Source organism: Lactuca saligna, chromosome 5, assembly GCF_052625555.1.
Source record: "Lactuca saligna cultivar CGN05327 chromosome 5, ASM5262555v1, whole genome shotgun sequence".
NCBI classification, from domain to species: domain Eukaryota; kingdom Viridiplantae; phylum Streptophyta; class Magnoliopsida; order Asterales; family Asteraceae; genus Lactuca; species Lactuca saligna.
Window position 1 is genome coordinate 298,769,545 of NC_136421.1, and position 15,388 is coordinate 298,784,932.

The window sequence follows — 15,388 nt, forward strand, 5'->3', positions numbered from 1 at the left end:
ATAAAAACTCAACTACATCACATTAATCTTCTCTATAAAATCTCAAAATCCCCGTTATGCCCTTTACCCCAAAGATTATTATAAAGCAACAAATCAAGCTCATATTCCATCACGCCATAATATTCTCAAGAGAAATTAAATATCCTCCTATCTTTTAATTCTACTAATTCTCCTACTCATTTAAATGATGATATGTGTCATATTAGTATCCTAAAATATCATTAAATCTCATTAAATAAGCATTAAATGTTACACATGTCACCATTTTATTGTGTAGGAGGATACGTAGGAACAAAAGTAGGAGGATATTTAATTTCTCTATTCTCAATGGGCGATGTTTTGTCCATTCTCTTCACAATCCCAACAATAACCTGATTTAAAATTCAATTAGGGTTTAGGGTCTCCACCAACAAGATGACATGTAACCTGATTTAGGGTTTAGGGTTTAGGGTTTTTACCTTTCCAGGTCCAAGTTCATAACTCTTTCCCAATCCCCTCGATAGGAGAGTCTTCACTGTCGTCTCCCATTGAACAGGCGATGTAACCTATCATATAATATTTTTAATTTTTAATTTTTTTATTAAATATTATTGCAAAATAGAAAGGTTACTTGGCGAGCCAAGATTTTCTTAATGGTATTAGGGTCGGAATGTGGTTGTGCATCAACATTAGATATGACTGGAATTCTTGGAGTTCTGATTTGGGTTACTGCCAATGCCGATTCCAGTTTCAACAATGCCGGAATCATGAAACCGGTGTGGAATGCCCCCGCAACAACAAGCCGTACCTAGGGTGGAATGGAATGGAATGAGTTGTTACATTTCATAAAAATGGAACGAACAATTCCATTCAATCACACATACCGTCATTCGAGCCTTGAATGATTTTGCTTTTGCTTCCACCGCTTCAATTCCCTTCACACCTCCAGAAACCGCATAGTTTCCCTGAAAAGGTAATCATCAATTCATTTCCCATTTTTTAAATGTAAACTTTATATGATATACAGGGGTAAAATCGTAAATAGTAATAAGCATTACAGTGCATAAATAATTTGCAATTTGAACTTTCTTAGCTTCCTCAACTTCTTCATTAGTTGCATCACACAGTTGTTGCACCTTATCTTAATCTAGTCCAATGATAATGGCCATAGCACCTCTAGAAGCATCCGCAGCTTCCTGAATGTATTTGTATCTTTTAGAAAATTTATCTCTTTTAACCAAGTTATGTTTTTGCTAGACACCGGTAAATATTGTTAAAAAAGAAGTCAAAAACTAGATATTTACTATATCATACCAAATGTACATAAGCTTATGTTGGATATAAATGATATGCTTTAATATTTTAAGGCATCTAGACACATTAATTTGTGGATATATGTATATATATTTATAAATATATACATATATTCATGAAAGTGATAAGACATTTATAATAAACTACAATTGGTATAGTTTGGGAGTCACAAAATCACACCATCATTTCAAAAGAACCATATAATTATTTAAAAGTATAATTATTTCATTTTACAAGAAAAATGAGTCATAGTTCACATAAATCTGTTGATGCTCTTGTGAGACATTTAGTTCAACGTACCTACCTAGTGTACACCTTAAGTCCTGCATTATAATTAGAGTCTCCTGGAGGGAGAGCGGGATAGTTGTGTATAGATCTATACGGGATTGACAACCTCACATCTCAATTGTTCGCTACAGTAAGACCAGTAAGTCTAGGGTGGCAAATATCTACCAATTCCGACGCCTGAAGAACGTTGTTCAGGTATATCAATCATATTAAGTATGGTTATAATAACTCACATATGGATTAACAAAACTACTCGGTTTACAGGATAACTTACACTTCTTCAGTTTTATGAAAAGATAAAACTATATAATATCTTTCAGTACACCATTACTTACATTTTTGGTCTTAGAGTTTTAAGACTACAATTCAATTTAAGAAAATATCTGATTTTCTGGAAGTATACAAACCCATCTTTACGCAAAGCAGTTGCAAATCCTTTTCATACAAAATGCTTATGAACTCACCAACTTAAATTGTTGACACTTTTTAAAAATCACTTGTATTCTCAGGAAACCAATGAGTAGGTATCCAAACCATTTTTTGAGAGCAGGAGTTGCTACGTCATGAATTTTTACTTTTCAGCTATTTGTTGTTAACTTTTGAACAAACAAAGTATGCAAACGATGTAAATTTGTAATCTAAATATGTGATGTTTTGGGTTGCTATCATTCATTTATATTCAACTGTTATGATACTATACAATGACGTTATCCTCCCTCTAACGTTTCCGCTATACGATTTGGGGGTGTGACAGGGTAGGCCAACACCCTGATATGCTAGGCGGTTACCAGTTGAAAGAGACCGAAAGGGTAGGTCAGCATCCTAATATGCTAGGCAGTACCAGTTGAAAGAGACTGAAGGGGTAGGCCGGCATCCGGATATGTTAGGCAGTATGTTTATTGTATGGTATGTGGTGTGATGGGGGAACTCACTAAGCATCTTGCTTACGGTTTTAAATATTGGTTTCAGGTACTTCTTCGAAATGAAAGGAGTCGACTTAATCGTAGCGCATCACACTATGATTTTCCGCACATGAGATCTTTGGGAGTTGTACTCTGTTATTGTTTTCTTATGACATGTTTTGGATATTGATTTTGATTATGACATGTGATGATACTATTGATGTTTTTAGACTATTGACTTTTATAATTACATAATTAAAAATGAAAAAAAATTTCCATGAATTTTGGAATGTTACAAACACCTGTTAGGAAATCATGTTCTAACTGATGAACAATTTGTTCGGTGAGGAAGGTTAAGTTAGTTTATCATCGAGTTATTGATAAATAAGGAGCATTCGGTTGACCTGGTAGGTAGTATTTGAAAAAGAGTTTTATAGTTTTGCAACAACGAATCTCACCACCACACGCCACGACAATACAATGATAGCACCACCACATCGTCATCCCTCCTATTGTTTGATCATAGAGTAAGCCCACATATGGTGCTTACATTTCTTCTTCTTATTTTTTTCTCGTCTTCGATCTTGCAGTTTGTCTTTTCAATGTGAAGACCACATACCTATATCAGATGGAAAGATAATGCATTTTAGTGGCTTTGATTTGGAGGGGCAGGTGGTGATTTAATAATCCTTTTCATGGCAGTGATTCCATGTTGATCACGATAGTATAAGGTAGGGCAAGTGATGAAGATGGAGAAAAAAAAAGGGGGGGATAGAGGGATAACATGGTTTGCGGTGGCAAGTAGCGTCTATTTCGGTCGTCGGTAGAGATATAGGTGACGGTGAAGGTTATGTCTTACCGGAGGTGTCTAGAAGAAGAAGAAGAACGAGTTGATACATATTGGATAAAAAGAACAAAAGAACGATTGGGTTTTAACCTGGTAAAATGAGGGGTTGCGTAAGTCTTTTTATATATTTTTTAATATAAAGAATACTTAGGTAAACAAAAAAATTAAAATTAAATGGGCAAAATAGTCTATTTAAGTTTTTCAGGATCAAAACAACAAAAAGTTTTCATTTTGGACGGTGGTGCAAATTGAAAACTTTATAGACTTTATCAACAATTTTTCGCAAAACATAGAGACCAAATTTGCAATTTAGTTAAATCTTAATCATATTTGTACAACATATATAGAAAACTGCTACGAACAACCATGTTGTAGTGTTTTCACGGATAATAGTATTGTTTGATCTGTTTTTTTGGAAAACTCGAGTCGTCCTTCAACGTTTAGAAAATTGTTCTCATATGTTTTTTTTTTCATCATCTGTATCATGTTCTCGAATAGTTTGAGCATATATAATCATACTTCTTCATCTTTTGGGACTCCTACGATCCTACTATCTCATCTTTTGGGGCACCTAACAATCTACACAATTTCACATTCATCAAGTTCTTCATTTTAATCTTTTTGTGTCTAAAAACAATAATGTGTCTTTTGGATTATTATAGATTAAAAACCGTGTGATCACGACATAAGATTTAATTATCAAGTTAAGGACAACGAACAATAAACGATTCATCAAGATATTTAGGAACTTTTTATCGTAAAGAATTGGTTGTATTTCATTCTCTTATTTGATATATTTCTTACAATTGACAAAATCTGCACATAAAACCCAACCTAATTAAATCTATAGGGTTGCGGTTTAGTATTTTTGTATTTAATTTATTATTTGTTTAAAGTTTTATTTATTGTATATAATTTGTTTTTCTATTTTGATAATGGACAAGGAAATATCAAATTGGGATGAGTGTTCAATAATTTGCTAAAATTTGGAATTCTTTTCGCAGTTGCACTCTATTGCCATGGGATTCAGTCAGTCGAAGCAGTGATTTTTGCTAAACTCCATGTTCAACTTTTGCACGATTTTGGAGTAATTAATGTGGAAAATAGCCGACGTGTATATATATTAATAGAAATAAGTGTAGAACATCAAGCACCAGTGGTCTAGTGGTAGAATAGTACCCTGCCACGGTACAGACCCGGGTTCGATTCCCGGCTGGTGCATTTAATTATGCCGTGATGAAGATTGCGCTACATGTGATGTTGGTTCATCACAGCTGTTCGATATTTCGAATTAAAGCGCTTCTGAGCATATTTCTTTTTAAAAAATTCTTTACTTCTTAACTTTGGCATTCATATCAGCTCAACTAACTTGCAAAAATGGTATCTCAAACTAAATTAACACGAAGTTTCCAACCCAAACAATATTAGTCCATTTTAAGAACTATTGTTTCACTTGTTTACTAAGTTGGTTTTTATTCTTTTTAATCCATAATTATTTCTCTAAAATCTGTTTATGTCCTACTAGAATACTAAAACTGCACGTAAGTAATATTTTCAAATTTCAACATCAACGATTTATGTAATAAGTTAATAATTAAAAATAAAATAAACATATATTTAAAGTCAACATTTTAAATACCTTATCTTATAAGTTTATTTATAATCAGACCAAGTTTAATTATAAGTAATGTATTTTAATGACGCTTAGGAATATTTTAACAAATATTTAGTTAACAAAATAATTACAAGTATCATTACTAGAATACCAATTCTTCACTTTGTTTTTAAAACGCAAATTATCAAACAAGTGGCTTGCGTCTTGAGAAGTCGATTATGAAAAAGCCATAACGCTTACAAACTGTTCGATCAATGAGCTGAACTTACGGTTTAGCAAATGCATTTTAAAGACTAAAGAGATCACATGTTGCTGTGTCATACTCATAATAAATATATAACTCGGAGAGCATATAATCATGATTCAGGTACAGTTATAACCATACACAAAAACTCAACTACATCACATTAATCTTCTCTATAAAATCTCAAAATCCCCGTTATGCCCTTTACCCCAAAGATTATTATAAAGCAACAAATCAAGCTCATATTCCATCACGCCATAATATTCTCAATGGGCGATGTTTTGTCCATTCTCTTCACAATCCCAGCAATAACCTGATTTAAAATTCAATTAGGGTTTAGGGTCTCCACCAACAAGATGACATGTAACCTAATTTAGGGTTTTTACCTTTCCAGGTCCAAGTTCATAACTCTTTCCCAATCCCCTCGATAGGAGAGTCTTCACTGTCGTCTCCCATTGAACAGGCGATGTAACCTATCATATAATAATTTCAATTTTTAATTTTTTTTTTTTTTATTTAAATTGATTGCAAAATAGAAAGGTTACCTGGCGAGCCAATATTTTCTTGATGGTATCGGGGTCGGAATGTGGTTGTGCATCAACATTAGATATGACTGGAATTCTTGGAGTTCTGATTTGGGTTGCTGCCAATGCCGATTCCAGTTTCGACAATGCCGGAATCATGAAACCGGTGTGGAATGCCCCCGCAACAGCAAGCCGTACCTAGGGTGGAATGGAATGGAAAGAGTTGTTACATTTCATAACAATGGAATGAGCAATTCCATTCAATCACACATACCGTCATTCGAGCCTTGAATGATTTTGCTTTTGCTTCCACTGCTTCAATTCCCTTCACGCCTCCAGAAACCGCATAGTTTCCCTGAAAAGGTAATCATCAATTCATTTCCCATTTTCCAAATGTAAACATACAGGGGCAAAATAGTAAATAGTAATAAGCATTACAGTGCATAAATAATTTGCAATTTGAACTTTCTCAGCTTCCTCAACTTCTTCATTAGCTGCATCACACAGTTGTTGCACCTTATCTGAATCTAGTCCAATGATACTGGCCATAGCACCTCTAGAAGCATCCGCAGCTTCCTGAATGTATTTGTATCTTTTAGAAAATTTATCTCTTTTAACAAAAAAAAAATAATAATAAAACTATCAAAGAACACAATAACAGTAGTATTGTTGACTTGCTTACCTGCATTGCTTGACCTCTTAGTTTGACCAGCTTTAGACCATCTTCAAAGCTAATAATATAGTCAAATGCACAAAGAATGATTTTTTTTAAAAGGGTAATAATGGAATTTGGAATCCTATCAAAATTGCATGGCTCACCTAAATGCTCCAGCAAATGCAAGAGCAGTGTATTCCCCCAAACTTAGCCCACATGTAACATCCACTGAGTCAATTATTTGTTGACCTCCATCACGTGCACGTAGTATCTCAATTGCAGCTAAACTAGTAACATAAATAGCTGGCTGCAATTTTTTTTTTAAGAAAAAGATATTCCAATAAGCAAAATGTATATCTTAAGGTCAACAAGATAAAACAAGTTGTATTGCATCTAGTGTGCATTGGACTGAGACTGATGTCAAAAAGACGTGAATGTCCTTCTAAACCTCATCAATAAAATAGCCCTAGAAAACTTGCCTGACTCAATACGGTGGAATCCAACTTTTCTTTTGGGCCATTGATGCAAACATCCAAGATGTCAAACCTTCATGCAAAGATTCATATTGGTTATTGAGCCAATGACATACGAGTTATTTTCGCTCAAATTTTGAACAATGGATGAGAAATGAGAAATGAGAAATGAATTTAAGTGATGTGATGCAATCTCATGTTTTGAGAAAAGGAATTATCGAGCTAACCCTAGAATTTCATTTGCCTTGTTGTACAACTCTGCAGCAGCTGGCACTTTTTGAGCCTCTTGTCCCATTCCAACAGCTTGTGCGCCCTGAAACAAAATGAGATATGAAATGAAAACATTTTCATCTTTGCAAGTTCAATTTGATTGCTACCAAAATGGTTTATCCTGATTCCAAAATCAAAGTTGCAAACTTAATTGCTAGTGAAATCTCTAGCTACTTCAAAATCATAACAGTTGTGTATAAATCACGGAAGCTCAACATGAATCAAAACAATGATAGCATTTTCATCTTTGCAAGTTCAGTTTGATCGCTAACCGCATTAACAATGAATCAGAATAGGAATTCCAAAGATCGTTTTCATAATTGTTATCAATCACAGTCCAATTCAAACATTGAAACTAAATCAACTACTTTAAATTCTCGAATCTGACCTGACCAGGGAAGAGGAAGGCGGTGGTAGGCTTATAATCGGCGAACAGTGCATCATCAACTGCAGTGCTAGATCCAACAGATACGCTCATAGAAACCCTAGATTTATCCAAATTAAGACGACGAAATCCATGCTTAGAAGCCCCAAAACAAAGAGAAGATGAGCTCCTCAACGGATACGAATCAAGAGCATCAATTGACACTTTATGCTTCAGCGAAACCGAAGGCAGGACAAGGGAAGATGAAGCCATTGGTGAGAGAAGACTGAAACTACAAAAGGGTCTGAGAAATCGAGGGGAGTTGAACCAAATGAGAGATTGGTGGGAAACAAGCATGCATTCAGTGGTAATGATTTTGAATTTATATATGAGGGTTCTGAAATTGCAGCGGAGATTACAAGGGTAACTTGAAGTCCTATGGAGCATGCCAACTGCCAACGTTTGGATTGATGTTTTGTAGTTCAAAATTTGACACTTTACCCCCTTGGGATTTCTCAAGCTATCAAATTGAGTTCAAGTTTAGGGTTCTTTTTTCTATAAGGACATGGCTACTTTATCCATCTGTCTAAAATGATATCGGACAAGAAATAAATATACAATTATTTGATATCAATAATGATACAAATGTAAACATAGCATCAATGATGTAAACACAACATGGTTAATAACTTAAATTAAACACAAATGTAAACATAGCATCAATGATAATTTAGATTTGGATGTACTGTTTAATAGATTTAAACATAAATGCTAATTTCTTCCCCTTTTATTTCAAACCCAAAATAAAATGTGAAATTAGAAAAACAAAGTTATGGGCAATTTTGTAAAATGAATGGTCTTAATACATAAACCGATCAATCTAACGTTTGTATTAATTGTAGACAAAACTGCAAAAATAGTCCCTGTGGTTTGCATTTTTTCAGGAAACAAGTCCAAACAGTGACTTTTTTTGATTCGTGGTCCTTTTGGAGTGGTTTGTATGTGAAAATGGTCCCTCCGAAAATTAAAATGACTATAATACCCTTGGGGTATTTATTTTTCATTTTTCTTTCATTATTCTTAAAATTTAATATTTATTTATTTATTTTAACAATTAAAAAAAATAAAAAAGGTCCCACCTCTCTCTCTCTCTCCGGTGATCTAGAGCCAGCCACCACACCCCGTCGGCCACTAAAATGCCACCGTAAATCCCACACACTACACCACCCCTGCTGCCACCACCTTCTCTCCACCGGAAACAACCATCCCAACCTCACTCGACTGCTGGAGCAACCTCCGACCACCAAACCACCTCCTTTCCCTCCCCCCTCTCTTTCATGTTCGTTACCAGCATAATAGAAACAGGGCAGCAAGGTCGCCTCCTGATTGCTATAGGAAATAACCATCCTAACCGAAATTAAGCCACCAAACTGAGAAAAAGGTTGTTGATTGGAATACGTAGAACAAACATCAACCAAATACGGTCCCTGTGGTATCGCTGCTGATAGGAAGTCGGAAATTGCAGAGGGAAACATGGGTTCATCGCTTCCCGTGGTTTAAAGAACCCCAACTCTAGTATACCCTAAAACAATCACACAACAATAAACTCAAAATTTTGATCCAACACAAAATCTGATCATCGGGGATAAAATAAAATGTTACCTGAAGCCGATTAAGAACGCAAGTGTATTTCCCCCAAAGCTCCAGCCGACGGGATTCGACAGATCGGGAAGAAAGGAACGAAGGCAGCTAACGGGAAGCTCCGATGATGGCTGAGAAATCACGAGGAAAGGATGGGCAGTCGATCTATTGTGAGCCCTCCATGGTTCATTTGCTTCCCAGTAGCAACACACGACAACACACGAAGGGGAGGAGGAGCAAAGCAGTCGCCAATCAAGGTGGTGTTTTTGGATCTTTTGGAGAGAATGACGATCTTTAGGGGTGTTTGGGTGGCGTTGCTCGGCCGGAAGAGGAAGGAAAAGGCAGCTCCGGTGGCCGACAACCTTCCTTGGTCGGTGGTGAAGAAAAATGGGAAGGAATGAAGGAATGTCTTCTACCTGATGAATAAAGGAATAAGAGAGAGAGAGAGAGAGAGAGAGAGAGAGAGAGAGAGAGAGAGAGAGAGAGAGAGAGGGGTGGGCCCTTTTTATTTTTTTAATTGCTAAAATAAATAAATAAATATTAAATTTTAAGAATAATGAAAGAAAAATAAAAAATAAATACCCCAAGGGTATTATAGTCATTTCAATTTTCGGAGGGACCATTTTCACATACAAACCACTCCAAAAGGACCACGAAACCAAAAAAGTCACTGTTTGGACTAAAACCCCAAAATTTTGCATACCACAGGGACCATTTTTGCAATTTTGTCTTAATTGTAAGTCCAAAAGAAACAACTATATATATCTTAATTAGTCAAGTCATCACTTCAACTTTACATACAACCCCTTGAATTACAATTGAGTTCTGTTTTACCTCACTTCTTTAGTTGTTTTCTAAAAAATATGCAAAAAAAAAAACGTATCCATAGGAGAAATGTCTTCTAACAAATTTATTGCTGAAACATGGTCTTATTAATGGGCTTGGGCTCAAAGTCTATTTTAGGATACAATACTTATAAGAAGTGGCATACCTACATAACGATAGACCTTGTATTATAATCATTTATCATAAGTACTTATAAGAAGTCAAACACAAGCACCTTAGTTATTAAAAATCCCTCAAAGCCAGTCCTAAAGTGTGGCCTTAGAAGATGTACATGTCCAAGTTTGTACAAAAATAAAAAGCACCCTATGAACATTATTAATCAAGTAAGTAACCTCTAAAAGCAACAAATTGTTTGGCTCTTTCAAATATTTATAAGTAATACGATTACATCTTGTTTGTTGCCATGTAAATATACATCAACCAAACAAGTTTTATTCCATAAATACCCTTTTGTTTATATACATATCCCCCCAGTATAGACATGAAACTTTTCTAGAGTAGCAAGTTTTTTCATCCTATTTTACAATAAAACTACTTATGTGCCATGAATTTAAACCCAATAAATATTCATCCACCCGTTCATCTCCATGCAGCTCTTCACAGGACAAATCATATCATGGCTTCATCTTCATCCCAATAAGTCGTTATTTCTGTATTAAGTCAATAAAAACACATATTTTATAGCTTAATAAATTAAGTCCACTATTGGAGTTTTGGACTATGTTAAAATAGAAACTTGTAATAGAACCTTGTGGTTTATCTACATATAATCAACTGCCTGAAGTTCACCGAATGTCTCTGATTCGCTCCTTATTACCCTTGTTTTGTCGCCTCTTATTTCTAAAACCTGGTCAATGAAAGTCAAACATTTTACAACATTACAAAACATATTTATAATTATAAAAAAAAAAAAAAAAAAAAAAAAAGTATAAAGAAAAGGTGTACGTTTTACCTCAGGTCTTGAATCAAGAACTCCACTAGACATCCCCACATCAATGCGCCAAATGCTACAATTATACTTACTGCAAACAATACAAAATACCCTTTAAATTATTACATTCACAAGTCACTTTATCATATGATAAAATATACACTACAATTATCATGAAGACATTTTGTTGGTGATTTTAGTGTCATCTGACCATTTAAACATGAACATGATGATTGCTTACCAATTGACACCTGTAGTTTGTGGAGTATGGCCCACCACCATAGCTTTTGCTCCAACCACTTGAAGTGTAGTGTCAAGTATAGACTGAATCTGTAACAAAAAAACATGTTTCCATTAAGTCCCAAATATAAACATCTTAATATCATGAAAATAAACTTTAGTCACCTGTTCGATGTGATAATCTTCTAAATCAGTGGTATCTCTAGAGTATAAACGATTCCACACAACACTATCGTATCCTCGTGTAGCTATAAATGGTATTTGTGACTCATCATTTTCACCAACATTATTCATCCATTTAGATACCTCATTGTTTATCTTCTCTATGCCATAAGTAACTGAAACACCACCAAGTGAATATTGACTATTGAGATTTTGTGGTGTAAATTATAATTATAAAATAGTTATCATCTAATGAAAATATATATATATATATATATATATATATATATATATATATTACCATGGTGGGGAAGAAGGCCACCATGGCAGAACACCCAATCATCAACTTTAAGAACAACAGGGTGTCTGGCTAACTCAGATGCTAATGGACCTCCGGGTCTTAAAAGAACAGATCTTGCAATTACTCCCTTTTGTCGCTGTCCTAATATTACCAATATGCCATCATCATCATCATCATTACAAGAAAAATAATAATAATTACTTTACTACAAAAAGTTAAGATTAATAGTTTAATACAATGATAACCAAAAATTACCTTTACTAGGTTCCATGGTCCCCATGAAGTTTGTGCCAATTTACGTTCTTCTTTCCAACTTTCTGACACTTGACCCCAGCTTGAGAAAGCATCTTCCCAATTATGTTCACAATCATCCAAGTATTCTAGAAAGTCTGAACACTCATCAAATGCCCCCGAATCAACATATCTAAAATCCCCTTCAATGTTCATAGTTTCATGATTTCCATTCACCTAAGATCATCAAATAATGGTACAGTTTAGATTTTTAGCATCAAGACCTTAAGTAGCAGTAGTTGGTTGAGTGTTAGTTAGCAGTTATCAAAAATTGTAACTGAATTTTTGAAAGCGTGAGCTCTGGGAGAGTTCTAGTCTCTTGAACATTTGATTTGAATCTAATCCAATTGATCTTTTGATTTTTTTTTCTTAAATTTGATTGTATGAGTGTATAGTATAGCACCCACATGGGCATATGTAAGAAAAATGAAGTGGGCTGCATGCCTATAAACGGAGTCTAAGGCGTTGGTGTCAAAGTTCCTTAAGAAAATACACTTTAAGTGTTTGGTTCTTTTCTTTTCTCCTCTTGTTTTTTGTTTTTTTTTTTTTTTTTTTTTTTTTTTTTTTTTTTTTTTTTTTTTTGTGTGTGTATAAAAGAGAGTTAAATCTTTGGATATTGTGGGTGTAATTGGGGAGACTGTAAACTAATGATACTATTAAGATTCAACTATATTCACATAACATAGTTTCTAAATCAACCTGAAAAACAGCACCACCATGTTCTTTAGCCTGTATTTGCAGTGACCTTAATAAAGATAATATAGCGATTTCATCTTCACCTCTGTCGAGTATATCTCCAAGCTGAACCAAGACCTGGTCAAAGGGTATAAATGTAAACAATCAATCACATCACTTATACAACTTCATAGATGATCAAAGTGTTGATAAAGGCTTACTGTTTCTTGGCCAATCCAAGTGTCTCTACCATCTGAGCTCAAGACTCCAGCTAACTCAAGTGCGCTTCTTGCTTTGGAAAGATCTCCATGCAAATCCCCAACTGAAAGAATTGATTTCATATCAACATATCAACATCTCAATATATCAAATTCAAATGCTCCATTGTTCTAAAGATAGAGATGTTTCTTCTATTCAATATGCTGATAACAAGTATATAAGATTGCTAACCAGTAATTTATTAACATGATTATAGTACTCAACCAAATCAATTGATTTGATATGGACTTTCAAAAATTCAAATTAGAATTCAATGTATAAATTTTGAATCTCAATGCTGCAAATAACAACATGTAAATCCACTAGAGCTCTTTAAGTTTTAAGAAGATAGCATTAAATTATTAATTCGTCAACAAGTAAATTGAATCGCAACCGAAAAGAACAGTATATTCTCCATTCGAGATGAATCGCAATTTAGTTTTCAAATGAGGAAACTTGAAATCTGATAAAGGTTAATCGATAAGTGCATTTTGATTAGAGAGTATTCAAATAGGAACACTTTAAAATCAAATTCTACATCCAATTTGAATTTAGGAATTACTAAGTTTAAACATCTAAGATTCTCTACAGGGATGGAGAAACAATAAGAGCTAACCGGCGACGATGCGGCGACCGGGAGCGGATACGAACGTCGGAGGATCACCGGATATGACTATGGGTTTTAAGGAGCCGCCGCCGCCGGTTCCGTAGTTAAGAGAAGTTGATGATGGAGCATCAATGAGTTTGCGACAGTGCTGAGAAGGTGGTTGCATAGGTAAGGAATTGAGGGACAAGGAAGCCATCGCCATTTCTGCGGTGGTCGAAGCTTGAATAACAATGGCGGATGGCGTCCACTACAACCACGATTTTTTTATCTTCGCTTTTTCTCTCCGATTTTTTTCTTCGTTACTTTCTAAACCTTTCACTAATGTGCAATTGTGGTCCTTCGACTATTTAAGCAAGAGAAAATGATAAAATGAAAGGCAAATTAAGGTATGTTTGTTTTTTTTTAAACAACAATCTATAAAGTCAGCGGATTATCTTTGCAATCATTTGCAGTAAAAGACGTGGATCAAACGACTGCAGATAGTAATAAAAAGCGTGTTTGTTTTTTTTAACATTTGCATGCTGCTGCAGATATTAAAAATTTAAAATAAATTGATTTTATAATCCGAAAATAGTTTTTTAATATCAAAAATTTAATAATATATGATATTTCAGCAAAAAATTATAATATTTTAACAAAAAAAATAAAGATCTTTTAGCATAAAATAATGATATTTCATCAACAAATTATTATTATCCAATATAAAGAAAAAAAATTCAACAAGAATAAACAAAAAAAATGAAATAAAAAAATATGAAATAAAATTTCACCAATATATAATCAATATTTTAACAAGAAAAAAAAAAGAAAAAGAAGAGGTTGGAAGATGTAGGAAGAGGCAAAACAAGTGTTGCGCCAAGAACGCGCAGATGTTTTTTAATCCGAAAACTTTTGAAAAACAAACAGTTGTGAGATGAAAAGTGTTGCGTGTGTACTGCGTTACGCAGCAATAAGAGGTCTGAAGAAGGGGTTTCTAAAAAAACAAACATCACATAAGTAATCTAAACTATATAAGTGATTTATTTAAATAAAATAATTATTTTTTAGTTTTTGAAAAATAACAGTTTTATTCTAAATATGTTATTCCAGACTATTGTTCACTCGGACTATTTTTTAAATTATGTTTCAAAATATGCTCCATTCTGGGTTTAATTTTCAAATTTCCGAATTAGTTTTTGGTTTTTTTATAGTCTTTTTTGAAAGAAATATCTCATCTTGTGTTTAAAATTTCCAATTTGAAGTGTTTAATATCATAATTTTTTAGTGAATGTATGATTATGTGAATTAATATTGTATATAGTTCGTATTTATTATGTTTGTTTAACTTTTTGTTATATTTAAGTAAAAATTAAAAAAAAAAACAATCGAAATTCTGGAATTGTTCATCGAATTTCAAACTTGTTCTTAAAATTCCAAAGTTTTTTTTTTCAAAATCCGGAATGACATTTTGGAATATATATATATATATATATATATATATATATATATATGTGTGTGTGTGTGTGTGTGTGTGTTAGAAAAAGTAGGATTGTCAAATATTTACAAAGGAAAACCAACCAACATGTTACCAACCGAACCAAAAAATTTAGTTATCAATATATTTGGTAGCCAACATGCTTGGTTGGTAGTAACATACTAATTCAGTAAACTTTTTACGATAATGATATTAAATTTTAAATACCACGGTATTACTATGTCAACCAACTCACACACACACACACATATATATATATATATATATATATATATATATATATATATATATAATATCTGCTTTGAAAAGTTTCTTATTTCGGGATTGTGGACAATAAATGTATCAAGTAAAGGCATTAGGCTTTAAGGGAATAGGGTTTAGACCCGAATGGATGTTGATAATATTGGTTATGTGATCTAAGCATCTTGTTTGTGTTGGAGTCGAAGGGTAAAAATGGGAAAAAGTAATGTTTTAGACTTATTTCATG

At 33.7% G+C, this 15,388-nt stretch overlaps 2 protein-coding genes and 2 non-coding genes across 4 annotated transcripts; 2 read left to right on the forward strand and 2 right to left on the reverse strand.

Moving 5' to 3' along the window:
- The first annotated feature begins 4,480 nt into the window (after nucleotides 1–4,480).
- On the forward strand, nucleotides 4,481–4,551 carry TRNAG-GCC (transfer RNA glycine (anticodon GCC)). Its single transcript has one exon. It is a non-coding gene; the product is annotated as a tRNA-Gly (tRNA).
- Nucleotides 4,552–4,558: 7 nt separating this feature from the next.
- On the forward strand, nucleotides 4,559–4,640 carry LOC144999326 (small nucleolar RNA snoR114). The gene has a single exon (XR_013660837.1). It is a non-coding gene; the product is annotated as a small nucleolar RNA snoR114 (small nucleolar RNA).
- A 589-nt stretch (nucleotides 4,641–5,229) lies between these two features.
- EMB3147 (Acyl-carrier-protein S-malonyltransferase) lies at nucleotides 5,230–7,933 on the reverse strand. Its single transcript, XM_078996793.1, has 10 exons — nucleotides 7,500–7,933; nucleotides 7,069–7,154; nucleotides 6,848–6,914; nucleotides 6,533–6,675; nucleotides 6,396–6,444; nucleotides 6,152–6,289; nucleotides 5,988–6,068; nucleotides 5,735–5,911; nucleotides 5,576–5,662; nucleotides 5,230–5,502 (listed from the first exon to the last, which is right to left on the reverse strand). Exons 1-10 carry the CDS (start codon nucleotides 7,920–7,922, stop codon nucleotides 5,440–5,442), a joined length of 1,314 nt encoding a protein of 437 aa, XP_078852919.1. The 5' UTR covers nucleotides 7,923–7,933; the 3' UTR covers nucleotides 5,230–5,439.
- Nucleotides 7,934–10,374: 2,441 nt separating this feature from the next.
- Nucleotides 10,375–13,754, reverse strand: SLP1 (Calcineurin-like metallo-phosphoesterase superfamily protein). Its single transcript, XM_078996794.1, has 10 exons — nucleotides 13,437–13,754; nucleotides 12,784–12,884; nucleotides 12,587–12,700; nucleotides 11,852–12,064; nucleotides 11,597–11,732; nucleotides 11,299–11,471; nucleotides 11,135–11,223; nucleotides 10,915–10,984; nucleotides 10,711–10,809; nucleotides 10,375–10,612 (listed from the first exon to the last, which is right to left on the reverse strand). The coding sequence occupies exons 1-9, from the start codon at nucleotides 13,627–13,629 to the stop codon at nucleotides 10,723–10,725; spliced, it is 1,176 nt and encodes a 391-aa protein (XP_078852920.1). The 5' UTR covers nucleotides 13,630–13,754; the 3' UTR covers nucleotides 10,375–10,612; nucleotides 10,711–10,722.
- Between the last annotated feature and the right edge of the window lie 1,634 nt (nucleotides 13,755–15,388).